At 39.5% G+C, this 24,700-nt stretch overlaps 1 protein-coding gene and 1 pseudogene across 2 annotated transcripts in view; one reads left to right on the top strand and one right to left on the bottom strand.

Annotated features, from left to right (window-relative positions):
• KDM4D (lysine demethylase 4D) overlaps positions 1 to 24,038 on the top strand; it is a 32,002-nt gene extending 7,964 nt beyond the window's left edge. For both annotated transcript variants that reach the window (XM_066370934.1, XM_066370924.1), the window contains one exon: positions 21,453 to 24,038. In XM_066370934.1, coding sequence (XP_066227031.1) covers positions 21,760 to 23,334 — 1,575 coding nt within the window. In that variant the 5' untranslated portion in view covers positions 21,453 to 21,759 and the 3' untranslated portion in view covers positions 23,335 to 24,038. The remainder of the gene's footprint in view (positions 1 to 21,452) is intronic.
• Positions 13,277 to 13,424, bottom strand: LOC136389922 (small nucleolar RNA SNORA48; annotated as a pseudogene).
• Positions 24,039 to 24,700: the final 662 nt, after the last annotated feature.

The following is a 24,700-nucleotide window of genomic DNA, read 5'->3' on the forward strand; positions in this document are numbered from 1 at the left end:
TAGCCATTTGGGCCTAGAGTTTTCTTTGTGCAAAGAATTTTAACTACTCCTTCAGTTCCCATGATGATTATAGATGGTTATGTATATACTCACATTTTATTTGTTCTTATGCCAGTTTTGTAATTGTCCTGAGAATTTATTTCATCTAAATTTTAAAATATCTTGGTGAACTCTGTCTTTCCTGACATTGGTTATCTGTGCCTTTTAATTTTGGTCTTTCCCTTTGCACCAGAGGGTTATCAATTTTATTAGACTTTCAAAACATCATCTTATGCTTTTATTCATCCTTTCTACTTTCTATTGGTTTCTGTTTCTGGTCTAATTTTTTTTTCCACCTTGAGAAAAACTTTATGAACATCGGAAGCAGTACAAAACTGAGAAGCTCAATTTAGGTGCAACAAACATGGATATGATGCTAAGCAACTCAATCCTTAAAGCAGCAGCCCTCAAATTTTAATATAACCCTGTATATTGTTAAATAAGCAAAGCTAGAATAAGCTATAGAGGTTTTGTTTTTAAGAATATGTTGAGATGGCAATTACATGAAGTGATCTGAACAAAGGTGAATAAGCTTGAAAAAAAACACTTTGCATTGGTAAAATATTGATGCTATAACCAACCTTTAAGGCCCACAGTTTCATTAAGATTACTAGATTCTCTAGAGGAAAAAGAGGATCATTTTTCCCAGCTTACTGTTGTTCAGTTTCTACTAAAGCTTGTGGTATAACTACAATCAGGTAAATACTCTTGCCTAGAAGAGGATTGTAATTCTATTAATATTAGAGGCAGCAGCGAGAACTCAACATTAAAAATCTAGCTCAAGAATTTATAGGATAGAAAAAAAAAGAATCTATAGGCTGAGTCTTACTAGAAAACTGAGTTGTACAGGGACTTAGGTTAAAACCATTTAGAAGAATTTGTAAGCTTTAAGGTAGTCATATCTTTCCAGAGATTGTAGTATGTGAAGAACCCACAAACACTACATATTATGAACAAAGTTAAGAGCAGAAAAAGGTCTTTTACTAAAGTGGGAAGGACTATAAAAATATGTACAAAAAAAGGTTCAGAATAGAGGAATATTTACAGGATCTTAAACTATTAATCTGCAGCCATAATGAGGCCCCTCCGAGTTCCCAAAACATTTGCTTTTTTTCTCCTTCCGTTCTTGCTCATGTTTCTTCCGTTGCTCCTCCCTGGTCTGGAAACGAGGTCTGGTCTACTTTTTTATTCTTTTCTCTCTTCTACTTTCTTTGCTGTATTTTTTTTCCCTAACTTCCTGAGATAGGTGCTGAGCTCATTTAATTTTTCAGGCTTTCTTTTCTTAGCCATTTAAGCCTATAAATCTCACCGTTTACCAGTATCCTACAAGGTTTAAAAGGTAGAATATTTAGTTTAAGTATTTCTTAATTTTCATTTTTTCCTGATTAAAGTTTATTTAGAAATGTGTTATTTTATGAAATTGGGGGTTTTCTAGTTATATTTTTAATATTAAATTTCCTTTTATTGTTTAGTGGTCAGAGAACATGTTCTGCCTACTTTCAGCCCTTTGACATTTGTTAAAACTTGTTTTATGGCCACAGTTTTATGGCCAATTTTGTAACATTTCCATAGTACAGGTACTTGGAAAAAATTATATTCTGTAGTTTGGGATTACAAAATTTTATATGTGCCCATTAGGTCAATATTATTTTTTGCATTGCTCAAATACTCTATATTGTTTTCAGCTGATGATCACTTAGTAGGGCTTGGAGTGTGCCTGTCTACCTTGAGTTCCTGTCATTCTCAAGGTACCTCAGATTTTAGGTGATCAATAATAGAGTATAACTTAAAGTTTAGAACAACTCTTATTAAAATATGAAATAAGTATAGAATTTTTACTAACTCAGCATTTAACATTTTAGTGGAGATTATATATAATTAGATAAGACTTTCATGTCTGCTCCAAAATAAAAAAGAATAAGATCTATGACTACTAGAAAAGAGGAGATATAATTTATTTATTTTTTTAAAGATTTTATTTATTCATTATAGAGAGGGGGGGTAGAGAGAGAGAGAGAGAGAGAAGGGGGGAGGAGCAGGAAGCATCAACTCCCATATGTGCCTTGACCAGGCAAGCCCAGGGTTTTGAACCGGCAACCTCAGTGTTTTCAGGTTGATGCTTTATCCACTGTACCACCACAGGTCAGGCCAGAAGAGATATAATTTAAAAATAATTTTTCCCAAATTATGATTACCTACATGGAAAACTGTAGAATCAATGGTCAAGCTGGTAGAACTAATAGAAAATAAGGGATTTAAGAGTTGAAAAGATATAGAAGATCAATAAATACTAAAAATTAATAGAAAAATGTCTATTCACATAGTACTCAAAAAATTATAAAGTTCCTAAGACTATATCTAAGGAAACAAATACATTATCTTTATGGATAATATTCTGAAATTTTATGAAATACATTCAAGATTCAAATAAATGGAAGACCGGTTAATGGGTGGGAATGCTCAATATGGGAGTTGTGTTCACCCAAAAATTTTCTTTTACTTCATGCAATTTTAATTTAAATCAATAGGATTCTTATAGAACTTAATTTCTTTTTTTCTTTTTTTTTTTTTTTTTTTTTTTTGTATTTTTCTGAAGCTGGCAACGGGGAGAGACAGACAGACTCCCGCATGCGCCCGACCGGGATCCACCCGGCACGCCCACCAGGGGCGACGCTCTGCCCACCAGGGGGCGATGCTCTGCCCCTCCGGGGCGTCGCTCTGTCGCGACCAGAGCCACTCTAGCGCCTGGGGCAGAGGCCAAGGAGCCCTCCCCAGCGCCCGGGCCATCCTTGCTCCAATGGAGCCTTGGCTGCGGGAGGGGAAGAGAGAGAGAGGAAGGAGGGGGTGGGGGTGGAGAAGCAAATGGGCGCTTCCCCTATGTGCCCTGGCCGGGAATCGAACCCGGGTCCCCCGCATGCCAGGCCGACGCTCTACCACTGAGCCAAGCGGCCAGGGCCAAATTCTTATAGAACTTGACAAATATACTCTAATATGAATACTGAAGTTTAACTCTACTTCTAGTCAAATTAATTCTAAAAAAAGGTGAATTAAGTACAATAGGGATTTGTCTTACCAATTACCAATACTAAGTGTAGAAGCTATAGTAATTAAAACAGTAAAGTTTCAGTTCAGAGATAGACAAATAAATCAATGGACTTGAATGAAGAGTTTAGAAAGAGATCTATGCTTATACTGAGACTTGGTGGATTCCAACTCAGTGGGAAAATGGTGGAAGCAATTAAGTCCTTAGCTCTCAACAACAATGACACAGTCTCTAAATGGGTGAAACAAGGGTGAAAACCAAAGAAATTAAAACAAAAGAAAACAATCTGTGATTTCAAGGAAGAGTGGATTACTTAAACAGGACATAAGGGAACAGATCATAATGGGAAAGATTAATAAGTTTGGTTGCATTAAAATTTTCAAAATATCTTTAAAAAGCCATAAATTTAAATGCAGGGGGTGGGCTGGGTTAAGATATTTATAATACAGTAGACATAGAATTAGTATCCCAAACATTTAAAGAAATTTTATCAATCAGTATATAAAGAAAAACAATCCAACTAAAAACAAATGAGCAAAGGATATAATTGGTAATTCACAAAACTGAAACCCAAAAGTCAAATAAATCAATAAAAAACATGTCACCTGACCAGAAAACAGGGCACACAATTCTACTAATAATTTTACAGGAGATAAATTTTTCTGCCCATCAAATTACAAATAACTAAAAATTTGACATTATCAAATGTATCTGGGGGTGTGGAGAAAACTTTCCTACTCTGTTTAGTATATTAAAGCAACTTGAGCTTGACCTGTGGTGGAAAAAGCATCAAACTGTAATGCTGAGGTCGCTGGTTCGAAACCCTGAGCTTGCCTGGTTAAGGCACATATAGGAATTGATGCTTCCTGCTCCTCCCCCCTTCTCTTTCTCTCTCCCTCCCTTTCTCTCTCTCTTTCTCTCTCTCCTCTCCAAAGTGAATAAATAAAATCTTTTAAATATTTTTTTAAAAAAATAAAGCAACTTGACATTGCCTCATAAATTACATGTTTCTGTATCACCTAAAAATACCTGTGGTGGCACAGTGGCTAGAATTTCAACCTGGAATGCTGAGGTCACTGGTTCCAAACCCTGAGTTTTCCCACTCAAGGCACATACAACAAGCAAAGCAATGAACAACTAAAATGGAGCAACTATGAGTTGATAATTCTCACTCCCCACCCCCTCCTCTCTTTGTGAAATCAATAAGTAAAATCTTAAAAAAAATACTTTAAAATATCTATCCTTGATGATTTATTGTGTAATTTTAATTGAATTTATTGGAGTGGGTAACATCGACTAATAAAATCTAGCTTTCAGGTGTACAGTTCTATAATATATCATCTATATATCTAAATTTCTTACATATAATTATGATGTGAGGGGTTTTTTTGTTTTGTTTTTTACAGAGACAGTGAGTCAGAGAGAGGGATAGACAGGGACAGACAGACAGGAACGGAGAAAGATGAAAAGCATCAATCATTAGTTTTTCATTGCATGTTGCAACACCTCAGTTGTTCATTGATTGCTTTCTCATACGTGCATTGACCATGGGCCTTCAGCAGACCAAGCAACCCCTTGCTGGAGCCAGCAACCTTGGGTTCAAACTGGTGGGCTTTTGCTCAAATCAGATGAGCCCGCGCTCAAGCTGGCGAGCTCGGGGTCTCGAACCTGGGTCTTCTGCATCCCAGTCCAACGCTCTATCCACTGCGCCACTGCCTGGACAGGCTGATGTGAGGTTTTTTTAATGCAATATTGTTTATAATAAAAACACTGAAAGTATTCTAAATACCCACAGTAGAGAAATGCATTAATAAAAAATATAAATAATATATAAATATAATAAATAATATATATTAATATGTATTATATAATACATATAAATATATAATATAATATAAATAATAATATATAACTATAATAAATAATAAAATGTTAGTATAAGAAAAGCTATATAATTCAATGGTATAGGATTGCAAGTTCAGAATAAACCTTTGTTCTGAACATTTATGGTCAATTGATTTCAACAAAGGTTTCAAGACAGTCCAACAGTGAAAGAATGGTCTGCTCAACAAATGCTGGGACAGTGGATACACACATACAAAAGAATGAATTTGGATCCCTACCGCCTACCAGACTCAAATTAAGTCAAATTAATCACAGACCTAAAATGTGAGCTAAAATCAAAAGTCTTAGGAGGAAACATAGGAATATACTTCCATGATTTTAAACTAGGCAATTTCTTAGGTACAACACCAAAAGCACAAGTGATAAAGAAAATGGGCAAATTGGATCTCATCAAATTTTAAAACTTGAGCACTTCAAAAGGCATAAGAAAGTGGGAAGGCAACCCATAGACTGGGAGAAAATATTTGAAAATCATATTTAACAAGGGACTTATAACTAGGACAAATAGTGACTTCTTGGAACTCAATAAGACAAAAAATGAGCAAAGGATTTGAATAGAAATTTCTTCAAAAATGATATATGAATGGCCAATAAGCAACGGGGGGAAAATGCTCAACCTTAGTAGTCAATAAAAACCACAAGATGCGACTTCAGACCAACTGGAAGGGCTATTAAAAAAAAAAGAAAACGCTGACAACTGGTGAGGATGTGCAAAAATGGAACCCTCGTTTATTGCTAGTGGAAATTTAAAATGCCACAGGCACTTCAGAAAAACTAGCAGTTTCTCAAAATGTTAAATATAGTTACCATATGACCAAGTAATTCACTCCGAGGTATCTACCTAAGAAAGATAAAACCATGTGACCCCACATGGATTTGTACAGGAAAGTTCATAATAATTATTCATAACGGCCCAAAGATGAAACCAGATCAAATGTTATCAGCTATTAAATGGATAAATAAAAGGTGGTATAGTCATAGCAATGGGATATTATTCAACCATAAAAAGAAGCAAAATACTGATACATGCTACAAGGTGGATGAATCTCAAAACATACTGAGTGAAGAAAAGACCACACATATGGTTACATATATATATGAAATATCTAGAACAGGCTAATCTGTAAGGACAGAAAGTAGATCAGTGGTTGCTTGGAGCTGAGCATGGAAATGGGCTGTGATTGCAAGTGGGCCTGAGGTTTCTTTTTGGAGTGATGGAAATGTTTTAAAATTAGGTTGTGATGGTTACGCAGCTGTAAATATACCAAAATTCATTGAATTGTACACATAAAATGGGTGAAATTTTTGTTATGTAAATTATATCTCAATAAAGCTGTTTTAAAAAAAACACTTGGAGCAAATATGACAAAATATTAAGATGACTATTCTGGCTGGTTGGAGCAGGTTTTTATTATATATTCTATTTTCTCTTACTTTTAAAGTTTTTCAAAAAACAAAAAATTAAGACACCATAGACTCCTGGGCTCTAATTTCAAGTCAGGGAGCCATATAAATTTAGAGTTTTTTCATTATACTCCTACCTTCAGATACTGACAGTTGCCCCCACCCCCAAAGGAAATAACTAGGTCCATGAGGAGCACTCTCAGGGAAGTCTACCTGTCACTCATAGCAAACGTACCTCCTTAGTGCTGGGCTCTTAAACGTAAGCTAAGAATGACTAGACATGAGGAAGACACTTAACAATGAAAGGCAGAAACGAAGCATCCTGGAAGGGTGAATTCAGAGGACACAGACACAAGGTAAAGAGCAAATGAAACTTTAAAAATCCCTATAATTAATACTTCTAGAGACAGAAGAGAAAATCTGCAGCCATAAAGAATATCAGAACTCTATAAGAGGAATATTCAGAAAACAAAAATTTGTGGAAATGAAAAATAATTGCTAGAAAGTTTGGAATTTAAAATATAAAAACAAAAAGATGGAAGATAGGAGAACAAAGATAAGAAAATGAGAGGATCTATCCAAGTGATTTAATATTTGACTAATTGTACTCCACAGAGACTGAAAATATAGTGGGAAAGAATATATTAAATGAATAGAGAACATTTCACAGTAATGAAGAATATGAATTTCTCTATCTGAAGGTCTAGCATAATAGTTGACAAAAAAGAATTACCAATCAAATCTTAATGAAATCTCAGAAAACAAGGCTCAAAGGAATATTCTTAAAGGGTCAAGAGAGTAAAAACAGGTTGTACAAAATGGATTAGAAAACAAATTGGTTTGGGTTTCTAGCAGCTAGAATTTAATGGAACAATGTCTTCAGAATCCTGAAAGAAAAGCATCAAGGTAGAACACAGGCATTTTCAGACATGCAAATTCATGTAGACAGTTATATTTTGACCAACCAATAACTTGAGAATTCCCTTTTTATGTTTGGGGAAATTCTCATATGACCCCTACTTTGCCAGAGTTGAAGTCAGAATTCAACATATCCAGCATCTATTGCAGCAATGACCTAGGCTTCCTCAATAAGACACTTCCATGGAAGACCTTCATATGAAGAAATGTAAGGAAGTAGATTTTGCACAGGATCTATTCTTGGAGGAGAGTGGTAAGAGATAGCTTTCAGAGGCAGCAGTGGTATTGGTTCTGGTTGGTAATGTACCTTGCTCAGGGTCTTTTGACCAGAGGAGAGGCACTGAAATACCTATTATATAGGTTGTTGGTTAATTTGTATATTGTTTCCAGATGCATAGTCTTTAAACCCTATTCTCTGGTCCTCCTGTAGATTTTTTGAGCTACTTCCTAATCTCTAATGAAGTGCCCAAGTGTGTTCCTGGTGGATAGGCTCTACCAACACAAAGGAATAAACCAGGAAAGAAGGCTGAACTGGAGGAACCAGGGGATAGAACATAGTAGAGATAAAAGGGAAACCCAGGATGCAGGCTGTGCCACAGCCTAAAGAGTAACTAGTCCAGATTCAAGTAAACATATTGAAGGCTCCAGGAAGAATGTTTCTGAAAAGAGAAATCTGAGTTTGTAACTAATATGTTTTATGTATTTAGAAGAGATTTAGAGTACTGGAAATGAATTTGAGATATATAAAACTAAGCAAATGAAATAATGAGACAAGTATTAACTATAAGATAAATAAAACTCTTTTTCATGAAAGGCAATGTAGTCATAGTAAACTACATAACTCAGCTCTGATTAATTATATATGGTAATTATTCAGACTTAATTTAACCAAAAAATCTGATATGGCTATATGAGAGGTTAGGGTAGGCCGCGTCTGTGTATGCTGGGATGGAGCATAAGAGAACTAAAACCATGTCTTCAACAGTATGAGTTTTTCCACAAAATATTGGTGGGAGGGAACAAGAAACAGCTGAAATACATGAGTGATTGCCTTTGAAGAGTGGGAATGAGGGAGTGTTAACTATGTTAGTCAGGGTTCTTGAGTTGCGTAATACAGACTTCACTCTATTTAGTTTAAGCCAAAGATCTTTTTTTTTTTTTTTTTTTGTATTAAGTAGTTTATAAAATTTCTGGGAGAATGCAAGAAGCAGGCCTATGTGCTGCTAAAGAAATGTTAGAAGTTGCCTCAAAACTCAAAAGAGTGGCTGTATCTTACAAATACTGGGTTCGAGAAGACTTTTGGCTCCTGCCTCTCTCGCTGCCAGATACCACTGTGACTGCCAGTGTCCATGCAACAGCAACATTGCTGATTTAAAGGCCAAGTCCCGATCTTTGTCATGATTTAATCTATGCAGTTCATGCTTGACACTTCCCACCATGTGTTTTTCTCCTCTATATCCACTCTTGGATGTTCCTAAATATGAAGTCCACACCAGATATTGGCTTTGAGGCATAAAAGTTATAGTAACAGTCACTCTTTTAATCTTCTCATTTCCATGCATCTTATCAAGAAGGAAATGTTGATGTGTGTGGGGCAGAAACACGCAGATATCTTGGAGAGAGAAGCAAGCACATCTCATGGGAAGGATTTATTACTTTAGACAAGTGCCCTTTGGAGATGAAAGCTGGCAAACAAGTAAGACCTTCTGGAGAGCTCCCACCTCAACGGTCTGTATTAGGAACTCAATAAATGGCTCAGGTAAATAGTGCTCATGGAGTATGGAGGGCAGAATCCTCACCAAGGTCCAGGGCTGGTAGGGAAGGATACCTCAGGTAGGAGATTTGTCTGGGAGGCATAGATTATAACTTTAAAAAAGGGAAGAGAAGTGAGGGAGGAGAAGCACAGAGTTAGGGAGAATGACTGGAAGTATTTGACTAGAGCGTAAGGAACTATTGAGAGAAAACAAACATTTGAGAAAACAAAAAGAGATAAAGATGGTGATTTAAACACAATCATTTTACTTTGCTTCTCACAAACTCCACTGAAGTGACAGGAGCAGTTTTGTTTTAAGAAGAAAATTACAAAGAGAGAAATGCTAAAAGTGATAAGGTAGTAGCAAAAGTTGAAAACAGATGATTTACTAAACTCTGAAAAGTTGAATCCTAAATTGGCAGAGAGGAAAGCCAAGAAGCAACACAATTGTCCCTACACAATCCCAAAGGCTTAGGACTTTCCATCACTACGCACCTCTGGATGTGGCTGCTAAAATGAGGCTAAGGAGGATTTGTTGAAAAGTCTAAGAGGATAGAGCACTAGATCCTCTCTCTTCCTTTGGGCAGTAAAGTAAGCTGCTCCTCTCTCATCCTGACAGAAGACCAAGCTTCATGGTCTCCGGACTGGAAATTTCCAGGAACAGTTAAGAATATGGCTGTCATAGGGAAAACAAGTTGATCTAGTGACTTTCACTAGTTGGATATTGGAAATTTCAAGGACCCGCTTTCCATGGGGGAAACCAGCCTGTCCCCTCCAGGAGGAAGATCAAAACAGCCTTCACTATTGAACAGAGGTTCGTCCAGGAAACAGCCCCACCAGATCACCATGCAGGGAAGCATAGTCAATGCTCTTGCTCACCCTGAGTGCTCGTCAGTTTTTTGTACTATACTCATATTTGAGCCAACTATTAATGATCACTAGACATTTGAGGAAAGCCTTAAACTTGAAAGGTAGAAACCAGCAACAACCACAAATGAATAAAAAACTTGGAAGAAACAGACCATATAGAGGGGGGAAAAAAAACAAAATACATTTTGTATTTTTAGAGAGAAGAAATGCACCCAAGAAACAAGAACAGGACAATAAAAAAAGAAAGGAAAAAGGAATTTACATGCACAAAAATGCTAAGAAAATAGGAATGACTTAGAAATTAAAAATTTGATAGAATGAAAAAGAAAATAGGTTTGGAAGAGAAAGATGAAATTTTTCAGAAGATAAAACATAGAGATAAAGGGATAGATAATTGAGAGAAGAAAAAATACAAAAATTACTGGTCCAATAGACAAATAACAGGAATAAATGTACAGAGGGAAAAAGTAGAGGGAGTCATCAAAGAAGTAAATAAAGCTTCCCCTACCACTAAAGAACCAGAATTTGAGATTGAAAATATTTAAGAACCCTGAGACAAAGAAAAGTTTTTATGAACTAAGACAGCAGAGAAAGAAAACAGCTAGCAGGCTGCATATAAAGGAGGACTAGGAGTCAAAATTACATTTTTCTCATCCTTCACACCACACTCATAAAACAATTTTAAAAAGTTAATAAAACCACCATTAACAGTATAATTAATATCACAACTAAAGGTACAATTGACATATAAAAGAAAAAAAACTATAAGATAATATTTATCTGCCTCTCAATGGGCAAATGACTTTCTAAACATAAAAGCCATGAAAGATATTACAAAGGTAAAGATGGGCTCAACATAAAACACTGAAATACATGTCAAAACATTTTAAATTAACTTAAAGTAAAAAAGAATGGCAAACTGAGAAAAACTTATGAACATATGTAAAAGAGTTTAATGTGTAAAATATTTGTATAAGCAATGTGTAAAATATATACTATGTAAAATACTATGCAAATATACTATGTAAAATAATATGCAAAATATTTATAAAATATGTAAAATGTTCAGCAAAGGATATGAACCAACACATACAATAAAATCAAAATAGCTAATATTAATTTTTATAAAACTCAATCTTTCAAGCCCTGGCTGGGTCGCTCCATTGGTTAGAACGTCATCGGCATATGCCAAGGTTGTGGGTTCAGTCATGGTGCATACAAGTCAGCCAATGACTGAATATATCAGTGGAACAAAATAATGTCACACTTTCTCTGTCTTTCCCTTTCTCTTTCTCTTAAATCAATTTTTAAAAAATCAATCTTAATGGTAATCCAATAGATGTAAATCAAAATTTGAGCTCACTTTTTCACTTACCAAATTAGTAAAGATTTTTTTTCCTAAGATAAAGTTACTCAATGGTGAGGATGTAAAATGATATATTATTTCTGCAAAGTTTTGACAACATATGTTAAGGATCTTAAAATATTTAAATCCTGCAATGCAGTAATTCTGTTCCCAGATATCTATCTAAACTAAGAAGTTTCACTCATTCAACCAATATTTTGCTGTATATACTGTTCTAGGTACTGAAATATAGGATTGGTATTTATAAAAAATGACTAGTAATAATTGTGTAACAGTGAAAACAAAATAGCTCTTTCATAATGAGAACATTGAGTCACTTATCTCTAAAAAAAAAGAATTTATTTAGCCATCAAATATTATGGTTATAAATTGTTTTCAAAGAATGGAAAGTAGACTTTCTAACTTGAGAAGAATTTATTAGACACAGCATTTAGATATTATCAGCAGAAACAATGGCTAATTTCTGAGATATTTTGTCAACAATTCCCATTTGAAATAAAAGATGTGATATATTCATGCAACATGAAGGACAAAAAGACTCTCCTGCTGTCCTGAAATTGGAAAGCAATCTGGTCAATGACCACAGTAGTAGGGACTATTAAACTTACTTCATGCCTCACCTTCTCCAGTTTTTAAAACACACACACACACACACACACACACACACACACACACACACACACACACACCGAGGAAGCTTGGAGGAATTATTTTTAAAAGATGTAGAATAAAGACTTCTTAATTTCCAGAAATCCATCAAGTTGAAGAAACCGAGTATTTTTAAATCATTCTGATAATAAGAAAATACTTCACTTTAACCATAACTGTTAGGTTTCTTTAGATGAAGAATTTCTGTGTTACTATGGATACTATGGATAAGGATGAAATGGATGAGTATCTGAAGTGCAAGGGTATTTATTCTCTAATGGTACGTGAGGTTCCAACTGAAAGAAGCATGAAGCAGTTTCACAGTAAAGGCAACCTTTTGAGACTAATAAAGGTGACATATTTGCCTGGAGCACTGAAGGATCATAGTCATTGTGCAAGGCCAATTCTGAACAGCATGTATTGAGCACAGAGTTTTACTTACAGAATCAGAATATTTCCATTTGATGCTCAATATCTGAAGATTGATTATGTGTGCGTGTGTGTGTGTGTGTGTGTGTGTGTCTGTGTGTCTGTGTATGGTGACCATGCCTCATTCTTCCTAGAATCCTTAGACATGTAGAAAGGAATAATTTAGTTTATAAAACAAATACAAATTGCTCAACTCAAAGCTTATTTTAAGTGTATATTAATAATTCAGTAAGACATGAGGGCTTATGTGATATTCATAGTCAGCATTTTATTATTTCTTAGAGAAAAGGCCCTTAGCATGGTATTTAAGTTTCTCATATTTGTGTGTGTGTGTGTGTGTGTGTGTGTGACAGAGAGAGACAGAGAGAAGGACAGATAGGGACAGACAGGAAGGGAGAGAGATGAGAAGCATCAATTTTTGTTGCAGCTTCTTAGTTGTTCATTGATTGTTTTCTCATATGTGCCTTGATGAGGGGGGGAGGCTACAGCAGAGCAGTGACTCCTTGCTCAAGCCAGCAACCTTGGGCTCAAGCCAGCAACCTTAGGCTTCAAGCCAGCAACCTTAGGCTTCAAGCCAGCGACCTTTAGGCTTAAGTTTACGATCCTACGCTCAAGCCAATGAGACTGCGCTCAAGCTGGCGAGCCTGTGCTCAAGCCAGATGAGCCTGCACTCAAGCTGGTGACCTAAGGGTTTCAAACCTGGGTCCTCTGTGTCCCAATCTGACGCTCTATACACTGTGCCACTGTCTCGTTAGGCATTAAGTTTCTCATATTTAACTCTCCTAAATTGTTCCACTTTTCTTTTTTCATTTCTTTCAATCAAATTTTCAGATAGAAAGAATGATATGTATGCCAAAAAGCACATAAAGATTTATAGTAAAATAATTGTAGGAGATTTTGTATATGTACTCCAGGCATGAAACAGCTCTGTGGATAGCAACAGCAGTCATCAAGTGAGAGTGAGCTAAGGACTGTACATCTGCTTTGCCCCTAACTGATATAGGAGCAACACCACCAATCAGGTGTCTCCTTGCACATTGCCAGGGGGTTGTAGAAGAATTTTTATGATTAAAAAATGAGTGTGCAATGGGAAGACTATCCCCAAGAGCTGGTAATCGTGGCACTTATAGAACTTCAGGTTAGCTTGGGTGGCGACAATTGTCAAGTAGGAGAGGAAGGCAAGCTGGGTCCTTGGATTCTTATGTAAGGCAGGTAAGGGCAGTATAAGAGCCTCTCTAGGGTATGGAGTTGAGGAAATGAGTTTGCAAATGTAAACTGCTGTAATTTCTGTTTTTCACATGTTTGCTATTGAAAGGAAGGTGAGAAAAGACAGTTTAAATGAAAGAGACTGACAACATGATTTAAGAGAAACAAAGACAATAGTGATTATTTAATTGACTATAATCCTTGAACAAGTGTAAAGTGTTGCTCTGAGTTTGAATAGAAAGATGAGCCCTGGAGAGGAAGAAGTACCTCCTCTTCCCTTGAGATAGGAGAGCAGGAAGAAAGATGGGCTATGACATGATGAGAGAGGCTGCAGTGTGTGACAAAGGACCTCACTCAGGTATTTATTTAATACCAATTATTGAAGTGCTCACTCTATAAAGTACAAAGGAAAATACAATGATGAACAAGACATAGACCATGCTTTCAGAATACTTTTATATGGAAGATAAGACAAGTACAGAGATAACTCTACAGCTTGAGAACACAAGCTATTGAGTTAAATATACGTATTTCTACACCTTGATCTTTTCCTCCATAGAATGGGGATAATGATAGACTAGCTATAAGGTTTGGATGAAATACTTTATAGAAAGTGCTTATTTAAAGGGCCTGGCAAAGATGAAGTGCTAAATAAGGGCAATTTTTGCCGTTCACATAATATAACATAAAAATGATAAGTGCTAAGAGAAAGCTATAGGAGATAAAAAAAAGAGATGGTATTTTGTTGGGGCAATAAAAGAAGATAAGGGGTCTAATTCATCCACTTAAGAAGGGGTGGAATTTCAGGACTGAGAAGGAAGAGAAATTTGAAAGAGAGAATGTGAGGAGAGGGAGACAGTTTGAGGTTTAACAGAATAAAGTAAAAAAGATTTCAATACATCAATAAAATGGATACTCAACTGAAAAAAAATGTCCATAGTTTAAAAATCAAGCATTCCATTTTATGTCTAGCTTACATTGCCTAGTTCTAACAGAATTATTTGACATAGTGGAGAAATTTATCCCACAAAGCAAATGCTCCATTCTCCATCACCCCCCTCATGTTTTCATTTCCTTTTTAACCTAAGATAGATTTAATGGTCCACCATTATAATCATTCTATTCAATCCATCAATACCCTTGTCCCCTTCCCTCTGAGATATACTTGCTTGGAAAAACCCTAATCCTGATGGAACCTTACTATTTTTTTCCTCTCTTTTTAATATTCCTTTCTTATAAGGAAAAATTCTGTCGTGCTAAATTAGTTCTTGTGGGCCTGCCACCAGTTGTACAAGGCAGGGGAAAAATACCACCACAGGTTACACAGTATGACTTAAGGGAACACATCAAGACCAAGGCACACACAGTCTCCCCATTTCTTCAGCATACTTGCAGAGAGGCATCCCATGTTCAGGAGGGATGCTGGGAATGGCATGGGTTTTGTTAGGGGTCCCTTCCCCCATTGCTCTTCCTTCATATGGGGCTTCAATGACAGTAACTTTATCAGGAAACAGACTGCCTGGGGAATCAAATTGCCCAGATGTCATGCCAGCCATTTACAGGAATTGTCTGAGAAAGTCGGAGGCTCTGTACTTTAAGAAGCAGCTGGAGACCTTGTGTCCTTTTAGATGATATTGTCCTCTAGTCATGGAAAGGAAGCCATTCTTCCCATAGGAAGCTGAACAGGAGCATTTCCCATCCAGCTGATAAGAGCTCTGGGCTAGCCCATTGCTCAGGCACTCTAGAGTGAACATCTAGGGTCATTTTTGGACAATGTCTATCTCTAATACTATGAATGCTCACTACATGTATCTGAAATAGGAAGAGAGCAATGTTATTACTTAGCGTCTAAATCAATGAAATCCTCAAGGATGAGCCAGATTGTCATCCACTTTGCCTCCCCCACCTCCATTTATTAGCAATAAGTTCTATAGAGACCTAGAAATTGTTTCACCAGCTATAACCCTTCAGTCATTCCTTAACATTAAAGTGGCAAAAGGAGAGAGTATATTGATCCTCCTTATCTCACCCTTTGCAGATTCCTTGGTGCATGAGGGTCCAGCAGGGGAAGAGGTGCCAAGAGCCACTACTGCCCTCTCAAAGGGCCCCTTAGCATTCAGGTCAGCAGCAAACATTGCTACATTGCTTTGATACGTTCTTTGAAAAGCCACAAGCAAATGGTTACAGAGAGCAAGACCTTCCTTGGCTATTTTTGCCTCTGACTCCAGACCCAAAGGAAAAAGGATTTATGTTTAGTCAAAGAAGCCAGATTGTGGTAACCTCCATAGGTATGGGGATGGAGGACGATTGGGCTTAGGCCCAGCTTTCTCTCATCTAAATGGATCTCTGGCACAAAGATCCTAGGGGACCATTGAGATGTAGAGGGTTCTATTATTATTATTATTATTATTATTATTATCATTATTATTATTATTTATTTTACAGAGATAGAGAGTCAGAGAGAGGGACAGATAGGGACAGATAGACAGGAAGGGAGAGAGATGAAAAGCATCTAATTCTTCGCTGAGGCACCTTAGTTGTTCATTGATTGCTTTCTCATATGTGCCTTGACTGGGGGGCTACAGCAGACCGAGTGACCCCTTGCTCAAGCCAGCAACCTTGGGCTCAAGCTGGCGAGTCTTGCTCAAACCAGATAAGCCAGTGCTCAAACCAGCTACCTCGGGGTTTTGAACCTGCGTCCTCTGCGTCCTAGTCTGACGCTCATCCACTGAGCCACTGCATGGTCAGGCGAGGGTTATATTATTTTGAGCAGTGGCAGAAAGCTGATATTTGTAGTCTTATTGGGGAGAATGCAGGGTGAAGAAGATGAAGTGCCTGGTCTCTAAAGGGAATGGGCTTCCTCCTCCTGGGAGCTCCTCCCCTGCATAGTCCTTGCGCAGACCTGATGCTGATGGTCCTTTGTGCCCTGACAGCTGTGCTGGCTCTGCTGTGTTACTCCCCTCCACTCTGGCAGAGAAATCTTTATGTTCCAAAGAGGGTGCTGAAATTTGCATAACCTAAATTTAGGCCCCCCCAAAACCTGGATTTGTTCATGGTTTCTGGCAAACTTCCAGGAAATTTATCCAGAACCAGTAACTCATAAATTTCCAATAATTTACTAGGGTGATTTCAAGTGGATTCAGAATCTTTAGGAAGCCTCCTCTGATTTTATGCACCAACTTAAAAGAGGAGTAGGCATGTTTGAGCCTCCTGACCGGTGAGTCTTAGTTGTTTTACTTGTCCTAGGGAACCCGGCATAAATCCCACTGTCTCATCTGCAAGTCTACCTGTGGTCTTCTTAGCAATTTTTCCAGGCACAGTAGGCTATGGAGGAAACCATTTGTTTGAACTTACATATTGTTTTTTTTTTTAATTAATTAATTTTTTTTTGCCATCCTTGTTTGTTTATTTATTTTTTACTTAGACAACTAATTTTAACGGGGTGACATTGATTAATTAGGGTACATAGATTCAGAGAAAACATCTTCAGGTCATTTTGACACTTGATTATGTTGTATACCCATCACCCAAAGTCAAACTGTCTTCCTAGTTTTATTTTTATTTTTATTTTATTTTATTTTATTTTGTATTTTTCTGAAGCTGGAAACGGGGAGAGACAGTCAGACAGACTCCTGCATGTGCCCCACCAGGATCCACCCGGCATGCCCACCAGGGGTGACGCTCTGCCCACTAGGGGGCGATGCTCCGCCCCTCTGGGGCGTTGCTCTGTTGCGACCAGAGTCACTCTAGTGCCTGGGGCAGAGGCCAAGAAGCCATCCCCAGTGCCCGGGCCATCTTTGCTCCAATAGAGCCTCGGCTGTGGGAGGGGAAGAGAGAGACAGAGAGGAAGGAGAGGGGGAGGGGTGGAGAAGCAAACGGGCGCTTCTCCTGTGTGCCCTGGCTGGGAATCGAACCCCGGACTTCTGCATGCCAGGCTGACGCTCTACCACTGAGCCAACTGGTCAGGGCCCCTAGTTTTATTTTTAAAATGTGATTTCAGACTTGTTGAGGAGTGGCAGTCCTTACTCTCCCATATTTTCTTGTAAGAAAGCTCAAAGAAAAAAGTGTAGGTAAAATACCTTTGTTTTTGAGCTGATAACATCGAAAATGCTTTTTACTAGAACAAGGAAGTTCAATTGGAAGAGATGGTTAGACAGCTGATTGGATTCAACTGTGATTGGACTAAAGATAATGGAATTAGGGTGGGGCTGATCTGACTAGACTTTCAAAGACACGTATGTTTGAGCCCTAAACATCAATACAAGTTTCATTTGGAGATGTTTTCTTCAGAGAAAACAAGACCATCAGAGGAGCTCTTCCTAAGAAGTTGATACTTGAGCTGAAACTAAGGAGGTAAGAGAATTGCCTGTGCAGAATACTGGGCTTTTCTGAGACACTAGCCAGGAATGATTGAACAGAGAGAGCATGGAGTAGGGTAGGAAGAGGTAAAAGTCACAAGGTAATGGTGGACCAGATCATGTAGGGACTTTAAGGGCATTTGAAGGATTTTAAATAGGATGGAGTAGGCATTCCCGAAGTTTGAGAGGGGAAGGTGAAATAGAATATTTTGGAGAATGAAAAAGCTTCAAAATTAAGAGAATGTACAATCTTTGTTAAGGGACCACTTGAGATTGTGTTAATGAAATGATTTACTGATACATTTTTCCTGAGTTTGTGAGAATTTTTCTTTTGTTTCACTATTAAGAATGATACTTGGGGCCCTGGCCGGTTGGCTCAGCGGTAGAGCTTCGGCCTGGCTTGCGGGGGACCCGGGTTCGATTCCCGGCCAGGGCACATAGGAGAAGCGCCCATTTGCTTCTCCACCCCCACCCCACCCCCCCTTCCTCTCTGTCCCTCTCCTCCCGCAGCCAAGGCTCCATTGGAGCAAAGATGGCCCGGGCGCTGGGGATGGCTTCTTGGCCTCTGCCCCAGGTGCTAGAGTGGCTCTGGTCACGGCAGAGCGATGCCCCGGAGGGGCAAAGCATCGCCCCCTGGTGGACAGAGCGTAGCCCCTGGTGGGCGTGCCGGGTGGATCCCCATCGGGCGCATGCGGGAGTCTGTCTGACTGTCTCTCCCCGTTTCCAGCTTCAGAAAAAAAAAAAAGAATAATACTTGGTATTTATTTTTTACATTGAACTCTGTACCTTAAAGTTTTTTTGTTTTTAATTAAATTTATTGGGATAACATTCTTTTATTCCTGATACATTCTGTTTGGTTATGATGTACAGTATTATTCTTTTGATACATTGGCATATTTGGATAGTATTCTATTTAGCATGTTTTCATCTATGTTTAAAAACAAAGATGGCTGGTAGTGTTATTTTCTGTTGTCCTCTAATTTTGCTGTCAGAGACAGGGACAGCATCATCTGAGCAGCTCGCCAACTCTTTTTTTTTTAATTATTTTTATTTATTTATTCATTTTTTTAGAGGGGGGAGAGAGAGAGAGAGAGAAGGGGGGGAGGAGCAGGAAGCTTCAACTCCCATATGTGCCTTGACCAGGCAAGCCCAGGGTTTCAAACCGGCGACCTCAGCATTTCCAGGTCTATGCTTTATCCACTGCGCCACCACAGGTCAGGCTCCAACTCTTTTTTTGCTCTGAAAGAATTTGCATAATAAGAGTTAACTGTTGCTTACATTTTTAGATTCACCTATAAAATGATGTGACTTGATAGGATTTAGGGATCATACTTAGAACCAGATTTTTTTTTTTTTTAATTTACAGAGACAGAGTCAGAGAGAGGGATAGATAAGGACAGACAGACAGGAACTAAGAGAGATGAGAAGCATCAATCATTAGTTTTTCGTTGCAACACCTTAGTTGTTCATTGATTGCTTTCTCATATGTGCCTTGACCGAGGGGCTACAGCAGACCTAGTAATCCCTTGCTCGAGCCAGCGACCTTGAGTCCAAGCTGGTGAGCTCTGCTCAAACCAGATGAGCCCTCGCTCAAGCTGGCGACCTCAGGGTCTCAAACTTGGGTCCTCCACATCCCAGTCCCATGCTCTAACCACTGCGCCACCACCTGCTCAGGCAGAACCAGATTTTTATACTGTATATTCAAACTTTCTAGTTTTTTTTCTTGGATTCACTTTGGGTATATTTCCTCTCTAGAAAATTGTTCCCTTCTCTTTTCAAAATCTTAATGTCAAGTTGCTAAGATTGTCTTTGGAGGTTTTAGGAATTCTCTACTATATTACTAGCTTTGAGCATAATTTGATTCCTAGTATTGTTTATTTTTACCTTCCTTCTTTTCTCATGATCAGTTATGCCCAGGTTTGTTGCTTTTATTAGTCTCTTCAAAGAACATTTTTGGTCATCACCTCTCTGTTTTGCATGTATTATCTTTCATTAATAACCTTTAATCTTTACTATTTCTTTACTCTTCTTATTTTATACCTTCTTCAATGAAATGTTTAGTTCATTTATTTTAACTCATTCCTTCCTTTACTTTTAATATAATGAAATATGTATTTTACTGTTCTTTAAAGCTTTTCACCCTAAACTATATTTTTAAATAAACATACAGAAATTTATGAAAGTTGTCAAAGCTTGACAAATTATCACATTAGCTATTCTGATGGTCATGTAACTAACACTTAGGATTAAAACGGAATATTAACATCACACCAGAGACCACCTTATGTCCACACTCACAATCTCTCTCTTTCCCAAAGGTAACCACTGTGACTTCTAGCATGATTACCTTAACACATTTTAATCTTCATATAAATGACATAATGGAATAGGTGTTACTTTGAGTGTGGATGATTTTGCTCATTATTATATTTATAAAATTATTTCTGTATTTAAATGTAGTTTTTGTTTCTCTTCATTTATGAGTACACCACAATATATTTACCCATTCTACTATGATGGATATTTGGGTTATTATAATATTTGGCTACTAGAAATAATTTTGTTATGAACATTCTTGAATATGACTTTTGTGCACAGCAGCACACATTTTCTAGGCATGTGATAACAGTTGGATTATAGCACATGTATGTGTTCTCTTTTCTACATGCATCTGTTCTCTTTTCTACATGCATCTGTTCTCTTTTCTAAGCATGCATATGCCCAGTTTTAGTAGATACTGTCCAAATTGTTGTTGTTTTTTTCTTTACAGGGACAGAGAGAGAAAGAGTCAGAGAGAGGGATAGATAGGGACAGACAGACAGGAACAGAGAGAAATGAGAAGCATCAATCATCAGTTTTTCGCCACGACACCCTAGTTGTTCATTGATTGCTCTCTCTTATGTGCCTTGACTGCGGGCCCTCAGCTGACCGAGTAACCCCCTGCTCAAGCCAGCGACCTTGGGTCTAAGCTGGTGAGCATTTTTTTTTATTATACATTTTAGAGAGGAGAGGGAGAGACAGAGAGGAGAGACAGAGAGAGAGAGAAGTGGGGGAGGAGCTGGAAGCATCAACTCCCATATGTGCCTTGACCAGGCAAGCCCAGGGTTTCGAACCGGTGACCTCAGCATTTCCAGGTCCACACTTTATCCACTGCGCCACCACAGGTCAGGCTGGTGAGCATTTTTTATTTTGCTCAAGCCAGATGAGCCCATGCTCAAGCCAGCGACCTCGGGGTCTTGAACGTGGGTCCTTGGCATCCCAGTCCAACGCTCTATCCACTGCGCCACCGCCTGGTCAGGCCCAAATTGTTTTCAAAAGTGAAATGATTCTATTCTCTCTACTAAGGTATGAAAATTCAATTGTTCCACATTTATACCATCTCTTATATTGTCAATGTTATAAAATTTTAGCCTTTCTTTGAGTGTGCAATAATAACCCAGGGTGGTATTTTATTTGTAGTTCCCTAATAACTTTTTCCTAACATTTTAAACCTTTCTGTATTCTTTTCCTTAGGTTTTGTTTCAAACCCGCTTTGAAGACACTACCTTTGGTGTTCTCCAGCCAGGCCTTGTGACCCCACAGACCTCAAGAGGACACAGCCAACTGAGGAACATCGCAGAGTCTCAGCCTTGGGCAAAGCTTCCACCAGAGCAGAGTCTCTCGGTGAATCAGCAAGCCCTACACTACTATCTAATTTTCATAAAAGTCCACTAGTGGTTCCTGCTACCTCAGTTCAAACTCATTTTTTAAAAAGTAGCATTTTCCAGCATCCTCAACTACCTAAAACACTCTAGAAATCGTTGGAGTTTGTTTCGTATTCATGGAAGCTATGAAGTCTAAGGCTAATTGTGCCCAGAACCCAAATTGTAATATAATGATATTTTATCCAACCAAAGAAGAGTTTAATGATTTTGATAAATACATTGCTTCCATAGAATCCCAAGGTGCCCACCGAGCTGGTCTGGCTAAGATAATTCCGCCCAAGGAATGGAAAGCCAGACAGACCTATGATGATATCAGTGACATCTTAATAACCACTCCTCTCCAGCAGGTGGCCCATGGCCGAGCAGGCGTGTTTATTCAATACCACAAGAGGAAGAAAGCCATGACTGTGGGGGAGTACCGCCACCTGGCAAACAGTGGAAAATACCGCACTCCACCACACTTGGATTTTGAGGATTTGGAGCGAAAATATTGGAAAACCCGGCTCTACCATTCGCCCATCTATGGCGCTGACATCAGTGGTTCCTTATTTGATGTAAACACTAAAGAGTGGAACCTTGGCCACTTGGGAACCATTCAGGACCTGCTGGAGCAGGAGTGTGGACTTGTCATCGAAGGCGTCAACACACCGTACCTGTACTTTGGCATGTGGAAGACCACCTTTGCTTGGCACACGGAAGACATGGACCTTTACAGCATCAACTACCTGCACTTCGGGGAGCCCAAAACCTGGTACGCAGTGCCCCCAGAGCACGGCCAGCGCCTGGAACGCCTGGCCAGGGAGCTGTTTCCAGGCAGCGCTCGGGGCTGTGAGGCCTTCCTGCGGCACAAGGTGGCTCTCATCTCGCCCACTGTGCTCAGGGAGAACGGGATCCCCTTCAGTCGCATCACTCAGGAGGCCGGAGAGTTCATGGTGACGTTTCCCTATGGCTACCACGCTGGCTTCAACCATGGCTTCAACTGTGCGGAGGCCATCAACTTTGCCACCCTGCGATGGATCGACTATGGCAAAGTGGCCTCTCGGTGCAGCTGCGGGGAAGCCAAGGTCAGCTTTTCCATGGACGCCTTTGTGCGCATCCTGCAGCCCGAGCGCTACGAGCAGTGGAAACGCGGGCAGGACCGGACTGTTGTGGACCACGTGGAACCCACGGCGCCGGACAGCCGGGAGCTGAGCACCTGGAGGGCGGGCCGGTCCGCGAGGAGAACCGCGCTGGGCCTGAAGTACCTCCTGCCCCGGCGGTCCCCGCGCAGCCCTAGGCCGGGGGGCACGGGCAGTGGGCCCCGACGCCGCGTCCCTGTGCGCCAGGCTTCCGTGCGCCCCTCGCCAGCCCGGGGCGCTGCGTCTGCCGCCCAGGCCAGAGCTGCTGCCTCCCGCTGCTCCTCGAAATCCGAGCCATCCTTGCCGCCAACCCCGGGTCCCTCTGCCCGGGATCTTCAGCCAACTGGCAAGTGTGTTCGTGGTCGTCGTCCCCGGGAACAGGGAACTCAAGAGTCAACAGTTCAGTCTCGAGCGAAGAGGCGCCGCTCAGTGGACACGGCGCGTGTAGCCAGGGACTCCGAAGTCCGGCCTGTGCTGGCGGATAAACCCTCCGCGAACAATCCTGCGGTACTGAGCCCTGGATCCCGGCATCCTGGGGTGACTTCCGAAGGCTGCTTTGTTCCTGTTCCCTAAACCCAGGGGACGCCTGCCTTTGTTCTCCATTGCTGTTTTAGCGTGGAGACTCATTGAGACTAGTCACATTTCCAACTCAGAACTTTGAGCAAGTTTGTAAGCCTGGTCTTGCATGAGAGTTTCTGGTGTTGCGGCTAGTTGGGCTGAGTCCGTGTTATTTACCAAGTTTACCATAGTTTGTTTTTCCTCCCAGACCCTGGAATGTCTATGGACACTGCTAACTTCTGTGTCACCAACTGAGGTTTCATCCACTGGACACCCTTGTGTCTCTGCAAACCCAATAGGTTCGGCTGAGTTTGCCAAAGCCTGTTCTACTCCAAATTCCCATCCTCGAGAACAACTCTGGATGTTGCCCAGCTTCTGTAGAATCTGGGACTTCGGTCCCCTCTAATTTCCCTCCCTTCTCTTCTCCTCCTCCTCTTCCTCCCCCTCCTCCTCTTCCCCTTCCTCCTCCCCCTCCTCCTCTTCCTCCTCCTCCTTCTCCTCAGCTCTTTTAATCAGAGGCTCAGAAAATAATTTATGATCGTTCTGAGTCATTGATGTATTTAAAAAGTTATCACCAGTATTTGTCACAAATATATTAAAGGTAACAAAAATCTGACTTTTTTTCTAACATTGTCCGTTCAACCAATTGAGAGGTTGAGGTTGTTTTCTGTACTTTTTTTATAATTATATCAAAACATTTTAAGTGATACTTAATAATTTTATGGCCTGGTAAAATTGTGTGGAGTTGGTGAGTGAAGTTGGGGGTGGCTGTTGGGCTCTGGCTGGCTAGCTGGCCAGGGCATTTGATGTGCAGGCATCATCTTGAGGATGACTTGGTGGAAAACATCTGGTACTTGGCTGAGCAGTAGTGCCCAAGATGCTGGGAGAGATAAGGAAGCATAGGACAAAAATACCATCATTCAAATATCTTCTCTTCAATTGTACTGCTTTTTCAAAGCTGTCTGTATATTTTCCATGGTTAATTCATTGTTTCTTCTCAGTAAACAAGTCCATTGATAAATAAACAAGATAATTTGAATTGGTAGTACGTGGGGATGGGATGACAGAGCAGAACTGGCAGGGACTGGCCTGGCTTCTGGTGATCAGGGAAAGTGTCCTAGGCAGGAGACCTTTCCCAAATGCAACTGACAAAACGGGAGTCACTGTTGATTTCCGCTTAAGGGAAGGAGCAAGTGTAATAGGTCTATTTTGGAATAGAAAGGAAGCTCACTCGTGCTTGGTCATAGAATGGGAGGAGACGGGCAGGTATGTTAAGTATTTGAATATTTTTCAACTTGAAATAAGAAGGTATTGGAAATTTAAAACAGCTCTAGACATCTGATTTACATATTTAAATAATCAGCTTAGTTCTGTGGACAGT

The sequence above is a fragment of the Saccopteryx leptura genome, chromosome 1 (assembly GCF_036850995.1).
Source record: "Saccopteryx leptura isolate mSacLep1 chromosome 1, mSacLep1_pri_phased_curated, whole genome shotgun sequence".
NCBI classification, from domain to species: Eukaryota; Metazoa; Chordata; class Mammalia; order Chiroptera; family Emballonuridae; genus Saccopteryx; species Saccopteryx leptura.